This window comes from Amblyomma maculatum, chromosome 5 (assembly GCF_055883805.1).
Source record: "Amblyomma maculatum isolate TAMU_Amacu chromosome 5, ASM5588380v1, whole genome shotgun sequence".
NCBI lineage: Eukaryota > Metazoa > Arthropoda > Arachnida > Ixodida > Ixodidae > Amblyomma > Amblyomma maculatum.
Genome location: NC_139348.1, coordinates 79,258,120 through 79,279,830, shown reverse-complemented (window position 1 = coordinate 79,279,830; position 21,711 = coordinate 79,258,120). Strand labels below are relative to the sequence as shown.

The following is a 21,711-nucleotide window of genomic DNA, read 5'->3' as shown; positions in this document are numbered from 1 at the left end:
TTAATCAGGAACTATTTATAGTTTCTTTCGTGGAGTGTGGCTGGTGCTGTTTCTACTTCTTGTCATTTATTCGTATCGTCTTCGTTATACGCTGCGTGACTTTTCTTAACAAATCATTTCGGTTATATTCAGAGCGGGTTTTCTTTTTCTTGATCACTTGCTCATCTTCCAGTGCTGTTTAATTCCTTTTTCTTACTTATTACGCTAACCTCTGTTTTAGAAGAAATTGGGACAATTAGCAACCCAAAGGGCAAGAACACCATACTCTAACCATGGTGCTGCTCCCTAAAGCTGCGCTACTCCTGGCTTCTCTGACAGGAGTTTTCGAAATTCCTGTGAGTAATTTGGAAACTGAGCTCACTCCTCCTCTTCTTCATTATTTCTTTGTTTTGCATTTTGATATCCACTTCTTTTTGCTCATTTTATCATGTGATGTGTAAACGGTAATAGTGTATTTCAAGAGAAATTTTTTGTTCCTATGTATAGTTCTAGAAAACCTCTAATCTCTGAATTTAAAACTTTGAGTGCTTTTTGCTAGCCGCATAATATTCTTCGCCCTCTCGTTAACGGTTCTCTCATTTCATAAGGTGTGTGCCTCCGGTCTCAGACCTGTCTATATCATCGCCCACATGGTGAACTCGATTACCGAGTTAGACAATGCTATGAAAGAAGGCGCCAACTCCGTCGAGACCGACGTCACGTTCGACCGAAACGGCAACGCGACGAAAATGTACCACGGCCCGCCGTGCGACTGCTTCAGGAAGTGCAAAAACTACGAACGGGTGCCAGATTTTCTACGCTATGTCCGGAAGACAACTAACCCATGTAAGCAGATAGCGCTGCTATCGGATAAGCAGCGGTATTGAGAAAAAAAGTGTGCTCGTGAAGATTTGAATTGACCACCTATAAATCTGTTACTTATCGATGTAATGGTGATTCAATGAGAAATATAGATTGTTCACAGACTATTAATCAGTAACACGCACACACACCTAATTTTCTTTCTGGTCGAGTACGCTCAGAACAAGAAGAAAAACTTTACCAGACTTATTTCAGCATGTCTCCCAATTCCTAGTGAATCACTCTGCAAATAGGTTCTTTCTTTATTTTAGGTTTTTTCCTTTCAGGGGCTACAAAAAAGGTTAAAAACTCCTTGGAATAGATTTGTCGTTTATAGACGAGCCAGTAACATGTGGCATGAAAGAATGCTAGAAGAAATACGAACAGTACACACAATGGAGTGGAGCCAAACTTTACGATGATAAAATAGCCATCCTTCGACGCTATACGCGCACTTTATTTCGCCTAATAAAACATTTTCTGCCAACCTATATTCTCTAGAAGCTAGTGCATGTATTTGTCCGATGTGAAATTTATTTTTAATAACAAAGCTTAATCTGTGCGATGTGTTTCTGATAACTGTACTGGATGAAGTGAATTTGAACTGCTCCCGTATGATATAGCTGGCGATAAGAAGGTAACCCGTCCGGCGAGGGAATTTCGGCATATTGAAAAAACAGCACTTGCCGAGGTCACAAAGGAAAACAAAAAAAAGCATACAAAACATAAACACATTGATGTCCCGGTACCGCTATGACTGCCTCGTTCACAACGAAACCTATATGATGTTTGTGTTCCATTTCCCTATCTGATTGAGCACAGTCATGCAGCTTTACACAATTACATTACTTTTTTTTTTTTCAGCAGCAAAGAAATACAGGAAAATGAAGCTCGTGCGATAGCATAAGAAAGAAGCCTACAGCCACTGACTTAGACAATAATATATACTTTTGTGTCGATCAAAGTAAAATATAAATATATTCCTAAATATAATTGATTTGATTTTAGTTATATGGGGTTTTATGTCGCAAAAGCAACTTTGGCTATGATGTGCCGGACACAAGGTTAGATGTTTAGTTAAGTGATATATTAGAGTGCAGAACGAAAATCATATGCCGTCGCCGGTGGAATTCGAATGCACAAAGCAAGAATTTTGCGTCCGGTGCTCTACCGCTTACCAACGGTGATGGCTATTCAATCTTGTGCTTTCTTTTGTAGCTACGTTGCGTGTGAACTATTCATATACGAGTGTTCACTAGCATCAACTCTTTCATAGCGGCTCAAGTGATGCATGCTGCACTACCGCTATCTTCACCCGCAACATGATCTAACGTAGTTTGGGAGCTGTGGGTAGCCCATGACTTTACTTATGGAATGAAGGTTAGCATAATCAAGGCTCTCGCCTGGTTAAGCAGCAATCCAATATAGAGAAATGCGGGTTGGCAAAGGAAGGCAATAGGCATTCAAACGAAGTACACCTTAGGGAATTTTTTCGCACTATATTTGCAATTTCTGTTGAGCTTCTTCATGATTAAATAATTCTTATTATGCGTGATTTTTCTTCTACTGTTCAATAAGTTATCTTCATGAATAAAAAAAAAAACAATTCCGCACTGATTAATTCAAAAAATAGGCCTCCCTGTCCTTGTCGTCAGTGGACGCTGTAGTCTTTCGTGTGCTTCCTACTAAAGCATCTTTTCAGCGAAATTTTCATAAGGCGAGTAATTAAATTCACACGACTACCATTAAACTTCCAGTATGGAGTGACTGGGATCTTAGTTTCTTTAAGTTAGCGGCATGTGTTACTGTTATCTAATTCCAACCGGGAGGATAAATATGATCTCAATTTCTATCGAGGTAATTGAGAACTATTTTATACCTACTGAAATGTGAAGATTTATATTGCTATCATTTCCTGGCATACAACTAGTTAGCAAAATCCCAACAGATGGTTACATAAGTATTTCCTTCATTCTAAAACTTAAAAAATGCGTATTATTAAAGTCATCTTCTGCTTTATTAATTTCACAATAACTTGAAATGCGTATACGTGCTGAAGGCACACGAATTTCTCAAAATTAACGGAACTGCCCACATAACTATGAAGTTGGCCCAACAATATTAGGCCGTGGTATTTTGGTCTATGCCGGAACGCAGACCTAAACATTTATCACGTAATCCCAAGACAAAGTGTTGCGCTGCTTGTTATCGCATAAGATACCATACCCTCGAGAAAGTTTGGTTAAGGAACACCCAGCAGATACCTCCCTGTCCCAACAAAACTTTCGCCCGGATGAGCCCAGCTAGGCTCTCACCCACTGGGGATGTGCTCCTTCCAAATTCCTAGAAACAGGGGTGCAGATATCGCTAAACTGGCCAGGGACGAAGTGTGTGCACTGACACGCCACGGTTTAATTTAATATTTCGCTTGGAGGCTAGGATTTCAAGAGCTGTGGCTTCAGGAAAATTTGGGCGAAATCTGTGAGTGGGAATCGTGCGTTTCGTTGGAGCCGAAACGAAGTGGCGTCCGTGTGCTGTGCTAAGTCAATGTAGGTTAAAGATCTCAGGGTGGTCGAAATTACTCCGGAGCCTCCGCTACTGTACGCCTCTCTCTTTCTCTCTCTCTCTCCACCTTTTCTCCACCTTCCTTCGTTCCCTTAAGGCGGGGTTTAGGTTTCCACGAAACAAGTGTGAGCCGTCACTTATTGCATCTTCGTGGTCATTGCTATTTATCATCCTCACGCTAGACAAGGAGAACTGCCATCGGTTTCTCACGAGCCTGGACCTGTATTCCGAGTTAGCGTTGTTAACAAACGTGACGTTATCTCCTCTGATTGGAGGAAACGCCCGAACCCAAAATGGCAGGGACGTCCAGTTCTGATGTGTCCACCAATCAGATGATTTGACGTCAGGGAGATGGCAACACTTTCAATAACGACGCAAACTCGGAATACGGGCACACGTCTGACGATCGAGTGGTTTTCGTCCCTGGTGTAGACAGATCTTTTTTTTTTTTTTTTTTTTTTGTATCTGTTCGTGCGAACGAATCTTTCGCCATAAAAGAAAATAGAGGCTTCAAGCCCGAGCCGTAATCGACTTGGCTCAGCTGGGCACACAGCTCTTTTAAAAGATATGCCATGACTTGGCCCTCTCGACAATGCCACTCTGCTCATTATCACGTGCTACTTATTGCGATTACCGCAATGTGCACAAAGGAGATATGTTCGGTCAAACTTCTTTCTAATGGTGATTTCTCGGAGATAAGTACACGCTCTTACGGAGATGAGTAAATATTGTGATGCTTGAGGTGCGGTTCTTTAGGGCAGTGATTGTTGTGCGGCGCGGCATTACTCCACCCAGATAATCAGTAAGAAAGACTAAAATTTGTTCAAGTCAAGAGAATGGTGCAATCTCATCTGACCATAGGGCTAGGGCTAGGGCTAGGTGCACTTGGCGCACTGCTTTCAAGAAAGCAGTGCGCCAAGTCTGTGTAGCCATACAGCTTCAAAAAAACTTCCCTTCATTCTTTCCGAAAGCATAATATATGAGTGTGCTATTAAACACTGTGGGGCAAACAGTACTGTTACGAAAAGGTTAATGGTAAAAACAAATTTAAGGTTTAGTAGAGGAGGCCTCTGCCTGGCAGTTTTTGACGATAAGTTGAAAAGTGGTATTTTTATCTTCTAGGATGATACACAGAGCGTTTAAAAACAGTGCTAATAAAATTCTTGTTCTAAGTGTTCTGCTCATTTGATGCAAAATTTTCAGTTTGCACTACATGTCTATTTTGTTTTTACAACGACAAAAAAAAAAAAACCATATTCTTCCCGAATCATTGATCGTGTTTTAAAGCACAGTTGTTGTGTTGCAGACAGAGGCAAATACAGGAAGAAGCTTTTGCTCCTATTTCTCGATCTGAAAGTTCAGGATCTTCACAAGGACAAAAAGTACCTGGCGGGCACAGACATTGCGATGAAGCTTTTGCACAACCTGTGGCAACGAGGTAAGATAAGTATGATAGCTGTGCACTAAAGAAACAATGCCAGTAGGGAAGCCGCCAAGAGCGTCACCACGAGAATGTTCCAGCTTGCCTCAGGTTGCCAGCAATTCAGGAGTTATCCCCGCGTAGATGCGAAGATTACATTTCCCGGAGAAACAAGCTGCATTACGGAGGAGAAGAAAACTAGGCCAATTTATGCTTCTACTGTATTCCGAGCAGAAAACAAAAATAATAATGAAAGCAAAGCATCTAATCCGCATCCAGCGGTTTTCGGAGAACCTTTTGATAGGCTCTCGATGACAAATCCTCCTGTCCAAATACTAGATAGTAAATAGAGCCACCCTAAATTCCTTTCTTCCTTCCGGCCTTTGCCTATAATATGCTTTCGAGAATATAGTCTTCTTACTCCTCCCTGTGCAGTTAACCTTTTACGAGACCTCCAAAGCTTGCCAGGAAGTGAGCCCCTTCAAGGCTATAGTCCTGGATACAAACATTTGAGAGCACTCCCGAACCTGCGCTTAAGAAATGCGAAAGCGTGATCGTTGTTGCTTCTTACGTTCCGACTCCGAAAGCGTCGTCGTCCTTTTCTTTTTTATTGTATTTTTGTTTTTATTTCATCATTTTATTTTTATTTTATTTTGTTTACTTTTTAACGGAAGGATGGTGATCCGATTGCTGGCGCGGACCCGGATTGCTTTTCTTTTCAAGTTGGACACGCTCTGATGAGGCGCTCATGAGGAATTAAAGCTGTCTCATCAAAACAATCCACGACAAGAGAGTAGCAATCGAGGCATTTTTGTTCCATTTACAAAAGGCCTGATGTCAATGTTTTGAGCGAAAGGAGTTCTTCCCTAGTTTACCTTCCAGAAATGTCCTCGAAGCACTGCCTGATGACTAATCAACTGCGCTTGGATCTCCGCTTGCGCGTTCTTTAGGATCCCATCTGAACCTCTGATAAAGTCGGAGACTTGTAATAATAGAATTTATAACTCCTAGAACTTCGGCATAAGCCAGACATGTAATGATAGAATTTGTAGCTGTAGAACTTCGGTATAAGCCACGCGGCTCTTGAAGGAAGTAGAGGCTCTGACGCAATCGGAGTGGTACGAATTTATTTATGTTACCACTGAAAAATTCCTCAGGTGGTCAGTCAGTCAGTCAGTCAATCAATCAATCAATCAATCAATCAATCAATCAATCAATCAATCAATCAATCAATCAATCAATCAATCAATCAAACAATTTATTTCCAACAATAGGAAAAAATGCATGTAAATAATTTGGTTCCTCGGTCTCATAAACAAAACACGGGCCCACTCAGGAACTGCAAGAAGCAACAGCAGGGCAACTCCACGTCGTGCATCAATATGTTATATAATATGTTATACAATAGTTATACACAAAAATCAAATAAAAAAATTGAGAAAAGTATACGGTAACTGCATGCATAAATGAGGAATGATAGACTCGACCAATTATACTAGTTACAAAGATAACTCCAGGTGACATACAAAGTGACATCAGGAAAAGTGCTTTAGAGAAAAGCTGATTTTCTTCCTTGAAACGCGACTCGGGAAGCTAATGCAATTGCAGGCATATTTTTCGTTATTCGAGTTATCGTTTAAAGCATTGAAAGGTGCTTTTTCATTTAAATGGGATTTTGGTGTGACACTTTCTTGCAGTTATCGTCGAAGAGGGTCTACAACATTGAATGTATAATTTATTGTTCAATCCTTCGATTGCGAAGTTGATAAATTGGACTCCACGTTTTATGCTTATTTAGAACGAAACAAATCCTGCATACCCGTTACAATACATGACGCTCAGAAGCTCTGAAACTTAGTTGCACACCCGGGACACCCAGTAGATGAATCCTCTCTTATACAGGTGTTATATCTTATCCAGACAGATTACGTATGCAGTTCTGTACTTGATGTGTCCGCCACAGATCGTCATTAGTCAGCTGTAGCTCATTTTGGTCTTTAAGTTGGCCCGTCTTACGTCGCTCGAAGCTCGCACGATACTCACCATGCTCAAATCCACTTTCGCATAGGTGATGCTGTGCGTATTGCCACATGTATTGTGGAACTAGTGTGGCCCCTCGGGGAATTGACGAAGAGACAGAAGTGCACTGGTGATTGCAGGCTGCCGAACGTACTGTTGCTGTTCTTCTATTTTCACTCGTAACAATATAATGGACGAAGCACATATAAAAATAAACAGTTAACAAAACACGGGAAATGAGAAGAGAATAATTATGTTGCTGCGTAAAGAATTTCGCGCGCAAAAGCGACGCATACTTATTAGAGCAAGCAAATACGTTTGCGCTTTATCCTCGTTCGTTCATACACCAAACCGCAAGAAATCGTTTAAAGTGTAAATAAATGGCTAAGCCGCAACCTCTCTGTAATTGTTTAATTAATGCTGTGAAATTACTGAGTCGCCACTTACAACAGAGTGATGAACGTCTGGTAGGAAACCGTATTAGACGTTCTGTTTTTCTATCGACCGTTTCCACATTCAGAGAATCGGATGGTTTGAAACCTCAAATAATATTATAAGCAAGCCCACACAGATTGCCATATTTCCGGCTATTATTGAAGATTTCTCTTTTTTTCTGCGTATTTTGATCAACAAAATTGTCTGTCATTTTTTGAATGATCATCCCGAGTAGAATTGCGGAAACAACACCTGCGGCGGCGGCGACACCTCTGATTCACCCGCGCAGCGGAGGAGTCGGCGGCGGCTCCGACGCGTCTCCAGCTGTGCTCCTGTTGACGTCACTCGCTCCAAGCGCATGCGCAGCTTGGCTCATCGGGAGCTCCGCGAAATGGCTCAGTGTCTAGAGTAGGGTTGCTTCTGCTACAAAACTAGCTTCGTTTTTTTAATACGCCAGTGCCTTAATTGTGCTCCTTTCGTGCTCGGAGGAAGTGCATAGTGACCAAATTGTGCGCAGCTAGCTTGCAGCGATTCTCCAATTGATAAGCTGAGATCAACGGGCCCCAGATTCCTTTCTTTATTTTTTTGTGCATAGTGATCGATTTAATTGAATTTTCCAATGAATTTTCATTGCAGTCTCACCCATGGAGGGAATGAATGTGCTACTGTCAGTTCCGAGTGTACGAGACAAGAGCGTGTTCCAAGGAGCGATATCTGCCATCCAGCACCACGCCCCACATATGCTGAATAATATCGGTTAGTTTTGTCATTTTTTGTTGTGTGGCTATTTACCGCTTAAGCTGTAGACGACAGCAAGACTTGGAGCATGTCCGGTTTCAGAGCACGCCATAATTATCACAGCATTTTAAAAATAAATTGATTTCGGAACTACCTAAACCAATTTGCCACACATTTAAAAGCCTTTCCAATTTTTAAAGACCAGCACCCTCCAAGGAGGCGCTTTCGGTTTAGCAGCTTCTCCTTTAAAGCTACTTAAATTTCTCGCACAATCTCTAAAAGCAAGTTCTGGTTTCCACCAAAGCTAAGGCTGCACTTTTTTTTTTCAAGGCGTCTGTACTCTCAGCGCATGCGTTGGACAAGGCGAACAAATAGATTTTTGCAACACTTCGTAAAATTCACTGTGAGTATGGCGATAGAAGTCTAGGGGGCTTCGAGAGCAGCGTCGCCGTTCAGGGTGATGATAGCCTATGCACAGCCCCGCGCCGCGCGTTTAACTAAAACTAGCCCTAAATGGCCCTATGTCACGAACATTTAAAGCATGAACGATGTCGGTGTCAGTTAAGCACGTCTGTAACAACAATTCCATCCGCGCACAACTGACCGCAACGGTAAGCCCATGCGGTGGATGTAGCAAGATGGCGGCGCCGACAGTCGTGTCACCACCCTGAACGGACAGGCGCGGAACTATCGAACTACCTTACGAAAGATAGTTCACTCCCTCGCGATATCACGTCGCTCATCTGACATCATCAAACGACGCTGCCAGTGGTGACTGTGCACGTTGTTTCCTGGATGAGGAATTAACTTTCCTAATAGTGCGTAGCACTACTAGTCACAATCAGGGTTGTCTCTAAACCGCTTTCTCTTTTTCCCTCCTTAAAACTTACGTATATGAGAGAAGCTGGCGACGCGGGCACCACGAGGCTTAGCAAAGAGGAGACTGAGCAGCCGCGTGTTCCTCTGAAATGAGAATTCGCGAGTCGATCGCGTGCCCTCAACGTCGGCAGCTTCGGCCTTACTCTATGCACTGTAGCCTTACTCCGTGTCTGTCATCTCTCAGCTTTCACGGACAGCATTAGTGTACGCGCGGTGCTCCCTTGACCCTGGTTCTACGTTGCTTTCCGCATTGTGAAGCAGTGTTCACCACCGCGTCGTAACGGGCGCTTGTTTTTATTCAGGCACGCTCTCTTGCTCTTCGAAAAAGCCTAAAGATATAGAAAAAAGCAACGCAAGGCTAAGAAGTGCTAGCGCACTTACATCGCTTTTCAATAATATTTTGGTTGGTTGGTTCACAGGAAGGGAAAGGCGCAGTAACTGTCTCACTTGTTTTCTGTGGACACCTGAACCGCGCCGTAAGGGAAGAGAGGAAGGTGGGAGTGAAAGTGGAAAGAGAGAAAGGGGAGCCGTAGTGGAGGGCTACGGAGTAATGTCGACCACCTGGGGATCTTTAACATGCGCTGACATCGCACAGCACACGGACGCCACTTCGTTTCGCCTCCATCGAATCGCAGCCGCCGAGGTCGGGCTCGAACCAGCGAACTCCGGCACAGTAGTCGGGCGTCTTACCACTGCGCCACCCCGGCGGGGTTTTTCAATAATATGCAAATCGCTTTTATCTCTTTTTTGGTTGTCACGCTTCGTTGGAGGCATCCTGCATACGCGTCCCCTTGTGTGCGACGTCTGGATTCGTTGCAGCGACACACCGCAGTGCGCTTCTCAACAGCCTCCTGTGTCAAGCGTCGCCACCGTCGTTATCGGCGGCGTTGACCTTAGGCTAAAACTCTTGATGAAGGAGTAAAATTTATGAGCAAAGAAAAAATGTTTGAATTCACGCCAAATTTCTAAGCAACATTCCGGTAATCAGATCAGAGTACCTGAGTTGAAAACAACATCGGTCAATTTGGAATGAAGTGGTAATTGAGGACTAGCATGCTCAATACTCATTGTATAATATCCGATGCGTAGTTTTGCGTACAACTATACATTATTTGTATTTTGCATCTGTATATGACAGTGTAATGAATTTTACTTTCTACAATCATTGAAGAAAATGTTATACCAAAGAGTGTGTCACTGTGGCCTGGATGGCCGGAGAATTGTCAAGCTGCTGCTGTGCAGCTTTTTCTCCCGTCCCCCTTTTTCGCCATGTATCCCTTCCTCGGTGAAAATAAAATATGCGTTAAAAAATAGGTTCGCGGACGTTTTTCCTAGGGGAACCTGAACGGCTCTTGTTTATTCATTGCTTAAAATTGAATAAAAAATTCTAACAGTTTTTATCAGTCAAATACGTATTGTGATGGATCTGCGAAGGATGTGCGCAATTTTGATGCCAGTGTCGAAACAATTCTGCAGAGACACTTCCGGCAGCTTATAGAACTGCGAAGACATAACATTTAGTGCGGCCGAGTTGTTTGCATTAAAGTTCCATTTTGCGAGGCTGTTCGTGTTCATGGTTTGTTGTGCACGAATACCAGCATGCGTTTCGAACTTCGAGCTGCAAAGCGATGCGAGATGGCTTGCAGTGTGACCACCGTTCGTTCTTTTTTATGACCACTTCGGTCCCAGCCTCATTGCTATGGCGGCGTCACTACCTCGCAGTGGTCTCTCGGATAGAATCTAAGCTGGACTTAGAGAACGCGGGATGAGAACAGTAGTGTACCTGATAACGCCACAACGTTGTACAGAAAAGGGCGAACCGCGTTTATGCAATTCTTTTGTTCAGTCACCTTCAGAATATCCGATTTACAATTTTAACAGTGTGCACGCCTCGTTCACCCGGTCATACGCTAAGCTCCTCATTGGCTCCAAATGACTACCTTTTTCTCGGATATGCGAAAACGCTTGAGAAGGGGACGGAACATCAGAGTGAGCTCTGTGACGCCCTGTCCTAAGCCCACGCGGGCGTACTTTGTGAGCGCTCATCCGACACGCGGAAATGTAAAGTCGAAAACTTCGCCTTTTCCACCTTGGCTGACAAAAAACACATGTATGTTTTACATTACCTAGCATGTTTGTATTCTGAGCTAATAATTATGTATTTATTTGTTTCTACAGCGCAGGCTCTGAAGCAATACTCAATGGAAAGTGTTCCAAACACAGTACCCTTTAGATTTAAGCGAAAATTGTGTATTGTCCAATGTTCTAAACATGCCCAAAAATTAGCGCCCAGCCGCTATGGCAGAGTCGTTGACGACAGTTGTATCCTAGTATGCGAAATCGAAGCCCAGCCGCGGCGGTCACTTTTCGATGGAGGCGCTAACAGTTAAGGCGCTCGGGTGCTTTGCAATGTCAGTGCACGCTAAAGAACCCTGGTTGGTTGATATTTACGCAGTACACAAATAAGACATCGTTCTTAGCCTAAGTCGCTTTGGTACGTTAAACCCCATGAACTAAACCAGTTAGGTGCTGCAAAAAGAATGAGTAAAATGTAAGCAGTTATTTGCATTGCCGAACATTGCCGAACATAGCATTGCCGAACAGCGATTTTAGTGACTAGCAGTGCGATATTGAGGAGGGTTTCCACAATTAGTTTGCTCAAATTTCTACATCAGAGGATACGCGCGAACAGGCCGACTTTGAGGACGCTATGGCCGCGCTCTGTGGCTCTCTCCCCCATCCGCGTGATGAGATATCCTCGTCGCTAGGCGCGCGAGCAACCGAGGAAACTTATGGTGTGTTAAAGGCTATGCACAGGGTTTCTGCGCCTGGACCAGATAAACTAGTAGCCGGATTTTATTACACCTTTTTTTTTTGAGACCTTGGCGACTCCATTATGCAAATGGTGAATGCCTTCCTTGAACAAGGAGTCAAACCGCACTCGTTTAGGGAGGGCAGGATAGTCCTGGGGGTCCCCAAACAAGGAATGGTGCCGTCGTGCCCTGAGGCTTGGCGGCCAATAACCCTCCTAACACAGACAACAAGTTAGTCACTTCGCTCTTCGTCGACCGCTTGAAGCCTTTGTTGCCGAACCTCGTTAGCCCCTTCCAGTCATGCGCGGTGCCAAGACTTTGCATCACTGACGCTCAAGCGCGAAGGGGCCAATGGGTTTAACGTTGGCGTCTTTAGCTTAGTGGCGTCTTTATATGTAGACCTGAGCGCAATATCATTATAAACGGTTCAGCTTCCGTCTCATTTCCAGTGACACGTGGAGTACGCCAGGGGTGCCCGTTGTCTCTAGCACTTCCGGTGCTGGCCTTCGACGCCCTGCTCCTCAGAGTTTCAAGTACCCCCAATATTCGTGTATTTCCCATGACTGGGAGGAATTTAATGTCGTTTCGGCGTGTGCCGACGACATATCGTTGTTCCTTCGCGACGCCGACAGCATGAGCAGCTTTATGCAGAGTTTTCAGAGTTACGCTCATCTTAGCGGAGCACAGCTAATCGTGGACAAGAGCAAAGCTCTTCGGTTCGGTCTATATAACGATAAACTACTCATATACATCTGTTTTGTAAAAGGTGTTAACGTTCTAGGTATCCTCTTTGAGGAGGTGGGAGTGTCCCCACGAGTGTGGGACGAGGCCATCTCTAGAACAACACGTTCATTGAGCACCGCCGCACAGTTGGACCTCTCCATGGAGGCCAAAGTGAACATGGTTAAGCCTCGTGCGCGCGGCTTCGCCTATTACGTTGTCCGCACCACAGTCAGGCCCCACTGAGTAGCAGGCCGCTTAGCAACCGTCATTAATTAATTAATTAAATTGGTTCACAGGAAGGGAAAGGCGCAGTAACTGTCACACTTGCTCTGTGGACACCCGAACCGCACCGTAAGGGAAGGGAGGAAGGTGGGAATGAAAGTGGAAAGAGAGAAAGAGCCTCGTACATATAAATCCTACCTAGGGCGCTCATTACTATTGTATTTTTTGAGCACTGCTCGTTGCGCATTTGCCCCAGGCCGCCACTCAAGCCCGCAAGCATAGAGGCCCCTGGCCTTTTACAGAGCAGCTGCCAGCCTCAAATCGTTGCTAGATACAGAGCTCCCTGATGCTCCACTTTGAGAGACCCCCGCGCCTGAAATCAGTGACCTGGTAGCCTGCGTGGAACTCAGCCCAGATTACCAGCAGCGCACGAGGGTGAGGAGATGGAGGGCACTGGTGTTATGCAGAGTACATGTGTTCTTTGAATGTGCGGTAGCGCGAACAATATGGCACTTGGTGTATAGATCACTGTGTGTTCGTGCCGGACCTAGAGTTCTGAAACCGCGAAGCCTCTTTGGGCGATTGGTTTTCTTGTGTGCAATGCTTATTTTGTGGAAACGGCGCTGCCTCGCCGAAGCAAGAAGACAGCCCATGAGACTAATGTACCCGGCGCTGCAGAACCTGCGCCTCCTGCTTTGGACTTACTTGTCCAGCTAGTTAGAAGCAGACGGAAAGGCGCAGTTTCTGCGGCGCTGGCACACAAGGTATATCGTTGTAAGAGGGGGAAGGCTGCGGATGACAATAGTTCGATATTAGGCACCCTCTTCTGCCGCCTCCCCCAATTGACCCTTGGGCCATTGTAAGAAATGTAACCTGCGTTATGTCCAATACATGCCCCACTAGGGCAGTGAGATGGCTCTTGAGGACTTTGCTTCCTGTGGCAAAACGTATGTTGCATTTCTTTGTTGTATCCTGGTTTGATGCAAGTAGCATAGTTGCGCAGGCAAAACCTGCTGCTGGTTTAGAACGTAAATACAGTGTATTTGGCACCATATGTATGTTTTATGTGAATGGAAGTCCTCAGCGTTCCTCAAACGTTCCTCAAAGCAGGTTCCGTTATTACCACAAAAAAAAAAACGGAATGTAATGGATCCTTGATAGTAGCGACGGGCTGTACTTAGCTGTACCAGCAACTCAGATTAATTTTGCGGAGTGAACACTCAGGGCTGTCCTCACAGCGTGATGTTCACGGTCTAACTTTGCGTCTCTTAAATGCTTTGGACCACTTTGTGTTGTGTTCATTACTAGTATACTGCACTCTGCATTTTATAGATGTTCCATTTAATCGAATTATTTTACGCTTTTCTTGATTAATATCTGACGCCGGGGCATAGAATTGTGCATATACCGAAGTGAAGTGTTTGCCGAGTTGTAGGTGCTCTCCAAATTAACTTCTGATGGTATTCTCGTTGCCAGGATTTGACGTCAGCGACAACGACAGGCTGGAAACCATTAGTAGACTTTATCAGGAGCTCGACATATCCAGGCACCGTTGGCAGGGAGACGGCGTCTCCAACTGCGTCTCGTTCCTTCGCCCGTCTCTCAGGATGCGAGCTGTTATTCGTAACAGGGACTCGCGAGGAGCAGATCACTACGTCGAGAAGGCTTACCAGTGGACCATCGATGAGCCGGAGCAGCTGCGACGATCGCTCAGGTGGGCAGTACTGGCACTGCTTTCATGCTCCATTAGCATACTCTGATATTTCTAATTCGATCCTGCATTATGGGATTGCATTGCACGTATACGGCATATTTTACGAAAAAAATGCAATAATTCGACGTGCATTCCTGGCGACTGCGTATCATCCGGCTGATCAGTAAAATGTCGAGGGCAAGGCCGCCTAGGCTTCGAACAAGGCAAACTGTAAGGTACTCAGATTTGGTTCCGCTTTAAATATCTTTATACTGAACGCCGGCGGCTTCGTTTCGATAGAGGCGAAACGAACTGACATCCGTTTGCTGTGCGATGTCAGTGTGCGTTAAAGATCACCAGGTGGTAAAAATTGCTCCGGAGCCCTCAACTACGCTACCCCCTTCTCTCTTTCCGCTTTCACTCCCACCTCCCTCCGTTTTCTTTCGGCGCGGTTTAGGTGTCCACAGCAACAAGTGTAACAGATACTGCACCTTTCCTTTCCTGGGAACAAACTATTATTATTATTATTATTATTATTATTATTATTATTATTATTATTATTATTATTATTATTATTATTATTATTATTATTATTATTATTATTATTATTATTATTATTTCGCAAAAACATTTCCAAACACACCGCTACGGCTGCACCTGTCGCTCAGGAAGTATGTTTTTTGATAGCATTAAATTATAAATACTAATACATATTCGTTCACTGTCCGAATTATTATGCAAGCATGTGATATTTTTATTTACTTTCATTGCCGCAGAGCAGTGTTAAAATAAAACTTAAAAATTTGCACCACATTGTGACATTAGTGCTTTATTATAAAATGTTCTATGAATAAATACAAACGTTAGTTGGAATAACGTTTTCGGAGCAACCTTTTAAGTTATAAACACTTATCGCATATATCTTTTGCGACTGGTGCCTAGTGCGAGAAATATACGTCCTTAGTGCATTAAAGTAAGAAACACCCATCCAGCGCTCAAGCAATTGCATTTTAATTCTTCGCTTTTTTCAGCGTCATGTTTCTCATTTTCGTTCTGTCGCAGTGTCGTTACTAGTGCGCTGTTTCTGTCCGAAATCCTTTATAAGCAATTTTCTTACTTCTCGAGAGATTACAGCGAACATTAACTGAGCGTTAAACCGAGAGCATTCTCAGGTCACGCAGCCATCCAGCTTTAATCCAAGCAATTTATTAAGTTATGGAAGCCTGGTTCGGACGTCCATATTCCACGGAAATGGAGGCAAAATACCGAACTGGTCGTACGTGCGCGGTGCCATGTTGTGTTACTGAAGTTCATGTGGTCGGAGCTAACCTAGAGGTTGATACTATTGTGTTTCTGATAGAGAAGGCGTGTTTTTTCAAAGTAACTCTTGCATTACCGAGAGTAAAGAAACTGTCTTCAACGAAAGAGAAAAAATATGCACCCATTCATACTTTACCATGGTCAGTGAATAGAAGAAATGAAAGGAATAAAATGGAAAAAGTAAAAGCATGAAAAATTGAATTCAACAAACAAACGTTACACGACTGTGAAATTTTGGACACCACGTAGATGTGTGTTATGTTAGAAATGGTCTCAAGATGAAGTGCAATGCCCTAGAGATATGTTGACAATGTAGTAAATAGCTACACGTAAATTCCATAGTTTTTCTTAGGAATGGAATGTTACCTAAATATGCAAGGATAAACTTGATTGAGCTTCTTTGCTGAATGGCAATCTTAGGGACCTGACATTCAGTTTACGGTTGGAGGCACATGGATGATTGGCTCCATAAAGTGCTCTCGTAATGTACACGTTGTTCGTCCTACACTGAAAATAAGAACAGAATTCCAGAACTTTCTCTTTTGAGCCGTACAGATTGTAGTACGAAGAGTTCATTAATCATTATCTCCACCGTAAACCGCCTGTGAATACAGCGTTTATGAGAAGCCAATGTGGAACACTCTTTAGATGACGATGAAGTGTATCTTCAAGTCTAGATCTAAGAAGTGTGTCAACGGAATCAGCAAAGCGATAACGGCTTATCGCGAAGCTCTATGGACGGCGTCTTTCTTTGTAAGCCCATGATATTATACAATATTGTATGTTACCATATTATATCGCATGCTGCCAAGCCGTACGATGGCCTGCAAATCATTTGATTATGGAATTGTCTTCCTTGGAGCTCTTGCTTCTCCATACTCATAATACTCATAGATTTGCTGCTGTCGTAAGTAGCGAAAAATACTGCAGGTCTTCAGAATACCCTCAGTATCTAGTATTTACATCCAAACAAGAAGAGCCTAAAACAAATTTCTCTATTTTGTAAATTGATCAGGCATCTGGGCAGCTTGGCCTTTATCAGTTTTGCATTGATGCTCACGACCATACGTGTAGAGTTCAGTCACAGCTCATGGCAAATCTTTGATGAGTAGCAGAGTCACTCACTTCGAATTCGGCTGACCTAGTGAGAGAACTGGCAAAGTAAACAGAACCTCCACTTTCTTCTGTCCACTGCTGCTATACAGTTTAAAAGAATACGTTTTCGAAGCTGAAGCATTGATGCATAATGGCGAAACTGAACGACTACGTTTCAACGAAAGGGACAATAAACATTTCAGCTCACTTCTGCTTGTTTAGAATATTTAAAATTTTATTTCGATGTTTACAATTCATCTCTTCATGACAAAATTCAAGATGCCAGCATGATCTAAAAGGGCTCACGGGTTTGCATACTGCATGTAAGCCCTACTCAGACGCTCACAGTGCATTACAGAGATGCGTGTCTAGTTGTCGATGGCGCCTTATGAGTGCGGGTTTCATCACTTCGCAGCCTCGGTTCCACTCAGCACGAAGCACGCCCCGCGTGAACTGGGAGGCGATCTGATCGTAATTCATAGATTTTTGCTCTCAAGAGATCAGTAATGTGCGCTGTTGTGCCGGGCCAAAGCCTCCCAGAAGTTCAACCGGACGCCAAACTTCTCCGGCGAACGCCGCCTTCCCAAAATTCGGATACTGCTTTGCAAGACGCCGGTGTACTGGAGGCGAGCCGTGTTAAGGGGAGAAAAGCGACGTATTTGAACATGAGCTCAGCATCCAGACAGCTCGGCGCCGTGGCCCTGGCGATGGACCCCTTCTCGCCCAGCGGCATATTTGAAGCAAGTGCGCAGCAATCTTCCACTGTGTCTGCCAAAGTACTGCCGTCGGATTGGACCATTTGAGCGTCAGCGGATTCTCGGGTACGGAGACTCAAGTGTTTTCGCTCGAGACTGCGAGTGCGTTTGTTACTAGCGTGCATCGGGAGCAGTTGGACCCCTGAGAGAGCGGACGCGGCGGAATCTTCCCGGCCGTCGGTTCGCGAGGACCGTCGCGTATGGCTATGTTAGCTTTCGGCCCCAGAGCCGATCTCGTTGTGTAAATGCCTGTAAATAGTGTATAAAGCTTTTTCTTCATGTCACCAGCGCCGACTCGGATTCATCGCTACCGCCCAGTGAGCTGACAACCCTCGTTCACGAAACTGGTGACGAGTGCTACGCACCCAACTACTTGGCACAACCCTGTTGACGGTGGGATACTGTGTGATAACCCCACCGGCACAACAGCGCACGTCGATCCGAACAATTGGTAATGAGATTGTGATCGGACGTACTGTACACGCCTACATAGAGGAAAGCCGGAGCTACAGCTATCGCTAGTGATCCACGGTTCCTCAAAGTTAGCATTAACATAACGTCTGATATTAGTGGCCCTCGAGGATAGCTCTCTCAGTTTGTAGTTTTGCGCATTACCTTTACTTCTTTTATTATTGTATTATATTTTGTGTAATTGATATATTTGTCATTGTTATTTTATGGTATTATATTATATTCACTATTTTACTTTTATTTTATTGCATTCGCTTTGTCCCTGCTCGTCATATCGTAGCTAGCAAACCACATATAACTCTCCCTCCTGTATCAATTTCCTCTCTGCTCACTCTTCGTGTCAGTATTGGCACAGAGCCGGCACCCAAAATGTTGCCTTCAAGTTCAATGAGAGGGTGAACACTGCTACTTAAGAAAATCTCGTTTCGTAATAGAGCACCTTTCCCAACTTACTGAAATGTACAGCAAATCTATGCCAGCAAAGCAGCAATGGGGGCTCGTTGGTTCACTTTTTTTCTTGCTTTCTTCTGCTTTCTTGTGTATCTGTGTATATCGCAGCGCGAAACTTCTTGAAATGAGAAGTCTTGAAATATCTATGCCCTTTATCGAGGCCAATATTTATTAAATTTTTACACTCTTGTTGCTCCAGTGAAGTCCAGTGGTTTTGCTGCTGTTAGAGGCAACCACTAACTTCTAGCGCAACGTGCCAAGGAACCACACAGTCCAAGTAGCTCGTGTTGCGTTCATCAGGTCGACATTGAGCGTCCGCAATCACGTCACTACCTTTGGCCGTGGATCGCAGCCGTCTCGTCGTCTCTGGCGTGGCACACGATCTAAACTAGGATCTGCCAAAGGATGCGATATGGTTTTCAATATATGGCGTATTAAAATTAGTGCCTCGCACGGCATTCTCTGTGCGTGAGCATTAGCATGTGAAGCACTTACGGTACACCCACCAGCAGACACACGGCACGTCAGCCTCGTTACGGTAGGGCCATGGATGCCACCAAGTGTAGCATAAAGGGCTAAAAAGGGGCAAATATGCGGGGAACAGGACGATATACATCTGACAAGTCGAACGGAAGGTGAAGACACTACGGACGTTACGCGACACAGCGCTGCTGAATAGGGCGCTGAAGGTCGTTCCAACAAATTTATTGCACCATACAGCACTCCTTGTTCGCTCAGAAGAGGTTTAGAATAACTTGATAGGCGAGTTGGTGCACACTATTGCAGGAACGAATTGCGCACAGTAAGACACGCAGGAAAAAACTCAAGGTAGAGAGAAAGAGCACGAACTATCAACTGGTTTATATTTGTTGTCTTTTACTTTTTCTTTTAGTAATTATCAGCGGTCGATTAGTAAAAGAGAAGATGCTAATCGGCTTGATCATTGCATTGCATGCTTCGGTTACGAACCGATGTTTAAATAAGGATTCTAGGCAGGAGCAACGACAAAGTAGCCCGTGGGCATTTAGAGGCTTACCATATTAAGACAAAAAACGATCATTGTATCAGTGACATTTCTGTTTCCTTGTACAGTGCGGAAAAGAATTTTTGAGCTGCTTTGGCTGAGTGTCGCGCAGGTTATCATTTGCCGTCTCATTCTTTCTACTCCTCCCTTTTGTAGACACGTGTGCAGGCTGCCTATAAAAGCGGCCCTGAAACGCATAAAACCAGTGGATAGTTTGCGCTCTTTCTGTCTACCTGTGTGTCAGTCTTTCTGTTCGCAACTCGTTCCTGCAATAGGAGAGCTTTAGCGCAGCGCTGTCCGCAATCCGTCACCGTGATCCGCTACCACGCGCCGCCAGCGCTCATCCAGACGCGGCACGTCAGGGTGATGATTTCCAGCATGTGGCGCCATCTAGCGCCATCAGTGCCAGGAAAGACTGGCAAAATGCCCCTTCCCCTCTTGGTCTCAGGTCATCCTCATGAATAGAGGCTTTTGAATGAATGTGTTGTAAAGTTTTTTCTCTTTTTTCTTCAACTATCCGTTTTTCCTGTGGCGTTAACAACGCCTGCCCTGAGTCAAAAGGGATCAAGAACTTTCGCTTGCTTGTTTGCTTGCTTTCTCGCCTGCTCGCCTGCTCGGTGGCTTGCTTTGTTGCTTGCTCGCTGTTCGCCTGTTCGCCTGCTCACTTGCTCACTTGCTTGCCTGCTCGCTGGCTCGCCTGCTCGCTTGATTGCTATCTGGGCATGCACAGTATAAAGCACGGCGAAGAATCGTGGTGCTCAGTTTCTCGCTTGCTCACTTGCTTGCCTGCTCGCTTGCTCGCCTGCTCGCTTGATTGCTATCTGGGCATGCACAGTATAAAGCACGGCGAACAATCGTGGTGCTCAGTTTCTCGCTTGCTCACTTGCTTGCTTGCTATCTGGGCATGCACAGTATAAAGCACAATGAAGGATCATGGTGCTCACTTGCTCGATGCTCGCTTCCTCACTTGCTTGCTATGTGGGCATGCACAGTATAAATCACGGTGAAGGATCGTAATAACGGGTCGCGCTACTATAAAACTCTCTAAAATAGCCTAGCAGAGGCGTTAAAATTTACCACAAAGTTATAGCTTAGTGATAGTTTGCGCAGATTTGTGGAAAAGCATTCATTTTTTCGTTGCCTGCCAGTTTCTCGTCCCGTATATTTTCTTTGATTGGGACGTGCATGCCCCTCGTGATTCAGCACATGCTATTCTCCATATTTACCCGACCACACAGAAATAAATATTTTTTCATGAACTCGCTTTCCCGCAATCATTTGTCACTGATTGCGCCAAAGTAACTGCTGATTATCACTATTACCACTTTTGTAGCCAGAATTTTAGACATTTTCTTTTTATCAATTCACCTACTGCAGGCGAGGCATAGACGGCATCATTACAAACAAACCTCGCCGCATGGCCAACATCCTGGTGGAAAAGGAGTTCAAGCGCAAGCTTCGCCCCGCCAACATGCATGACAGCCCTTGGACTCTTGGCCAAGCTTCTTCAAAAAAGCACCGCGTCGTAGAAATGGACGTTCTTGGACATTAGCGAAATATCCCACCGGTGTAACCCTAGTCTTTAAGCCGCTTAGCGCAGTAGCTAAGAGCAAAAATACAACATTTTAAGGGTGACCGGTGTGAAGAAGCTTTGAGATATGCTTAATAAAATGAATACACTAGAGCGATCCCAAATATAGCACGCCATACCTGAACTCTAAGTAACAGGAAAGAGGTAAAGCTGCGCATAGTAGAGACTACGAAGAACCAGAGAGGGGGACTATCGTGCAAAAAATAATGTCATGCAGAGCGACGTCACAACATGCTAAAACGAAATAAATTTCATGCCACTTCCACCACGTGTTTGTTTGAGGCGCCTACGATACTTACATCCCGCAATGGTTGATGCAGTGTCAGTTCATCTTCTCGAATACAGTGGCACTAAATGCATAAATAACAAGAATTTCAGCTGCCGTGTGCTATTAGTGTAATAGTGAATGTTGCCAGGAAAGGCCCTGCGAAATAAAAAGCAAGACATAATCAAGTCGCGACGGGTCCATCGGCTTCTCGTTTCGTAAATATTTTCCCTTAAAAATGTTGGAAAGTTTGCCGTTTTGATGTGACGTGTGAGCAGTGCGGGTGTGGCGAAACGATTGAGCGCATATTTTGTGACTCTCCTGGGCTTCTGCCACAGCATGCACTCCTGGCTCCCACTCTCCGCCGCTTGAACTCTCGTCCTAATTTGAGGC

General features: G+C 44.5%; 1 protein-coding gene across 1 annotated transcript; it reads left to right on the top strand.

Annotated features, from left to right (window-relative positions):
- The first annotated feature begins 629 nt into the window (after nucleotides 1–629).
- Nucleotides 630–21,381, top strand: LOC146188558 (dermonecrotic toxin SPH-like). Its single transcript, XM_084605071.1, has 5 exons — nucleotides 630–825; nucleotides 4,712–4,843; nucleotides 7,916–8,035; nucleotides 14,131–14,368; nucleotides 20,840–21,381. Exons 1-5 carry the CDS (start codon nucleotides 630–632, stop codon nucleotides 21,012–21,014), a joined length of 861 nt encoding a protein of 286 aa, XP_084461197.1. The 3' UTR covers nucleotides 21,015–21,381.
- The last annotated feature ends 330 nt before the right edge of the window (nucleotides 21,382–21,711 follow it).

What these genes read in the sequence shown, in the direction of transcription:
- LOC146188558 (XM_084605071.1), top strand. Translation starts at nt 630, where the DNA reads ATGGTGAACTCGATTACCGAGTTAGACAATGCTATGAAAGAAGGCGCC. An exon ending in GCACAACCTGTGGCAACGAG is followed by an intron (nt 4,844 to 7,915) that starts GTAAGATAAGTA and finishes TTTTCATTGCAG; the next exon opens with TCTCACCCATGGAGGGAATG. An exon ending in CAGCTGCGACGATCGCTCAG is followed by an intron (nt 14,369 to 20,839) that starts GTGGGCAGTACT and finishes CACCTACTGCAG; the next exon opens with GCGAGGCATAGACGGCATCA.